The following is a 2,927-nucleotide window of genomic DNA, read 5'->3' as shown; positions in this document are numbered from 1 at the left end:
AGACGCCCCCCCCCCGCGTGATCAAGACCCACTTGCCCATCCAGCTGGTGCCCAAGTCCTTCTGGGACAACGACTGCAAGGTAAAGAGGGGTCCTGTCCCTCAGCCCCTCGCCCCTGGCCGTGCCCTCGCCCCCGCCCCGCAGCCCCCACGCCTCCTGTCCCGCAGGTGATCTACGTGGCCCGTAACCCCAAGGACACCGTCGTCTCGTACTACTTCTTCGACCAGAAGAACAAGACGCAGCCCGAGCCGGGGCCCTGGCCCACCTACCTCCAGCGGTTCATGCGCGGAGAACGTGAGTCCCCTCCAGCCCCGTTATACAGGCAGGGCAGCGCGGCCCCCCCGCTGCCGCCCGCGCCTGGCCCTGCGCCCGAGCCGAGCGCGGGAACTGCAAAGGAGGCTGGGTAACGCCAAGCCCGGGCGGAGAGCGCAAGGGGTTCTGGGTAACACAAAGCCGATGTGAAAGTGCAAAGGCTTCTGGGTAACGCCCTTCTCTTACCCCTCCGCCCCAGTGGCCTGGGGGTCGTGGTACGACCACGTCTGCGGGTACTGGGCGGCGCGGGAGAAGCACCGGATCCTCTACGTCTTCTACGAGGACATGAAGGAGGTGAGGGCGGCAGGCGTGCCCTGCCAGCAAACCCCCGCGGGTATGCCGGCGCCAGGGGGGGCAGCAGAGGGCCCAAACCCCTAAGGCTGGGGTGTCTTGCACAGGCGGGTGAGTAATCGCATGCCAGCAGCAGTGGGGACCACAGGGCAGGGCAGGGCGGAGCAGTTTGCAGCAGCAGGGCTGACACCCACTCCCCACAGGACCCCGGGCGTGAGGTGCAGCAGGTGGCGTCGTTCCTGGGGGCAGCGCTGTCGCCCGAGGCCCTGGCCCGCGTGATCCAGCTGTCCTCCTTCACAGCCATGCAGGACAACCCCATGGCCAACTACAGCAGCGTGCCCCGCGCCCTGTTCGACCCAACCATCAGCCCCTTCCTGCGCCGCGGTGAGTCGTGCCGCGCAGGCCAGGGGAGGCGGGCACTGAGCGGAGGGGCGAGGGCCTGAGTAATCGGCTGGAGGGGGATGCCGAGGATGGTGGACAATTGGCCAGAGGGGGCAAGTGACGGTGGTAATTGGCCCATGGAGAAGCATGGCACTGTGGGTAGCTGCCGGGGGCGGGGGGGGGGGGTTTTGCATCAGGCTGGCCAAAGTGGTTCTCCCCAATGCAAGGGATCCTGGGTAATGCCCCCTGTGGGGTGGGGAAGGGGATCGTGATCCCCACCAGTCACCTGCAATAATGCCACCCCCCTTAACAAAGGATTCTGGGTAATTGCACCCCCAGCTTCTACCCCTGCACCATCCCCTGCTTGAGCCTGAGCAGAGGATTCTGGGTAACAGCAATCCCCCACGAATGGGGCATCTGTGTCCCCTGCCATGACCCCCCAGTTCTCTGCCCCCCAGGAGAGGTCGGTGACTGGAAGAATCACTTCACGGTGGCGCAGAACGAGGCCTTTGACGCCCACTACCAAAACCGCATGGCCAGCCCCGGCGTTCCCCACTTCCGCAGCCAGGTCTGAGCCCCTGGGACCCTGCCCCCAATAAACACCTTTGCCGACACACGGCCTCTGCGCCCCGCACCAGGGCGGGGAGAGGGCAGACAGCGCACCCCAGCGGCCAGGACTCCCGCACAAGTCGCCCCGCTTCGCTGGGGTGTGGGGAGCCCAAAATGGGGAACCCAGGGGTCTGGGAGATCCTCACCACAAACCCAGGTGTCTGCGAGACACCCAGAGACCCCGGGTGTCCGGGAGTCCATCCAGCCCCCCAGTGGATAAATGTTCACCCCTGTGGCGATCAGTTCCCCAAAATCCCCTGCCCTGTAGCCCAGAGCAGAGAGACCCGGGGAAGCAGCGCGGACACACGGGGCATTTATTCTGTGGGAACTGGAGCCGTAGCCACAGTGGCTTGAAGTGGGGGTGGGGAGTAGAGCCGTGGGAAGCACCTTGGACGCCGGGGTCCCACCTTCTCCCCCCCACCGCAAAGGTTTTTGAGTGGAGCAAAGGACTCTGGGAAATTCTCAGGCTTCTACGTCAGCAAAGTGGCGTCATGAGGTGGGGCAGGGGGGCAATAAATTAACGCCGGGGTGACGGGGTCCTGGGGGCAGGGGCCCTTGTAGCCTCCTGCAACAGAGATACAGGAGAGAAGGGGTTAACAGTGTGCGTGGGGGATAGGGGCGTGGGGCACTGGTCTGGGGGTCCCCCGGTCTCACCCCTATGGGCTGGGGCAGAGAACGAGGTGCATGGTTTCAGGGGGCGATGGTTACTGGGGGCAGTTCTGGGGTGCAGGGCATTTGGCGCCCCCCAGTCCCAGCCCTGTGGGGCCGGAGGCAGGAACAAGGTGCAGGGTTTCAGCATGCAGTGGCTCCTAGGGGCAGTTTTGGGGTACAGGGAGCTTGGGGTCCCCTGGACTCAGTGCTGCAGGTCCCGCCACCGGGAGGGGAAGCAGGGTTCGGGGCCCGGGGTGCCCTGTTCTTGGGGTTCACCTGGTCTCAGCGCTGCAGGTTCTCGTAGTCGGGCCCATCCTCCTCGCTCTCACGGTCGCTGGAGCCTGCAGGACCCAGACCCGGGGCCGTGAAACAGGGCTGGGAGCCCCCAACAGCCCCTCAACTGTGAGGCAAGGCCCAGGGGATCTCATAGCGCCCTCCCCACCATGGGACAGGGGTTAGGGGGTCTCCCAGGCACCCGGGTTCTCCCATTGCTGGGGGCACAGGGGCATCACTCACCGTATTGGGGTTCGGGGGCCCCCGGCTCAGGCATATTCACGTACTCCAGGCTGTCAGCTGCTGGGGGGGCACAGGGGTGAGAAGGGGCCTGGGGGGCAGCCCCCCCAGGACAGACAGACACAAACACCCCAGGACAGACTTACCCAGAGACTCCCGCGTCTGTGGCTC

At 65.7% G+C, this 2,927-nt stretch overlaps 2 protein-coding genes across 2 annotated transcripts in view; one reads left to right on the top strand and one right to left on the bottom strand.

Annotated features, from left to right (window-relative positions):
• LOC102381283 (sulfotransferase family cytosolic 1B member 1-like) overlaps positions 1-1,597 on the top strand; it is an 8,189-nt gene extending 6,592 nt beyond the window's left edge. The window contains exons 3-7 of the mRNA XM_025194949.1: positions 3-80; positions 167-293; positions 511-605; positions 806-986; positions 1,442-1,597. Of these exons, the coding sequence (XP_025050734.1) occupies positions 3-80; positions 167-293; positions 511-605; positions 806-986; positions 1,442-1,557 (597 nt within the window). The 3' untranslated portion in view covers positions 1,558-1,597. The remainder of the gene's footprint in view (positions 1-2; positions 81-166; positions 294-510; positions 606-805; positions 987-1,441) is intronic.
• Positions 1,598-1,721: 124 nt separating this feature from the next.
• LAT (linker for activation of T cells) overlaps positions 1,722-2,927 on the bottom strand; it is a 2,386-nt gene continuing 1,180 nt past the window's right edge. The window contains exons 6-9 of the mRNA XM_025194948.1: positions 2,903-2,924; positions 2,760-2,819; positions 2,520-2,584; positions 1,722-2,157 (exon numbers count right to left, since the gene is read on the bottom strand). Of these exons, the coding sequence (XP_025050733.1) occupies positions 2,526-2,584; positions 2,760-2,819; positions 2,903-2,924 (141 nt within the window). The 3' untranslated portion in view covers positions 1,722-2,157; positions 2,520-2,525. The remainder of the gene's footprint in view (positions 2,158-2,519; positions 2,585-2,759; positions 2,820-2,902; positions 2,925-2,927) is intronic.

This window comes from Alligator sinensis, unplaced genomic scaffold (assembly GCF_000455745.1).
Source record: "Alligator sinensis unplaced genomic scaffold, ASM45574v1 scaffold1121_1, whole genome shotgun sequence".
In the NCBI taxonomy this organism is placed as follows: domain Eukaryota; kingdom Metazoa; phylum Chordata; order Crocodylia; family Alligatoridae; genus Alligator; species Alligator sinensis.
This window is presented reverse-complemented; position numbering and strand designations above follow the sequence as displayed.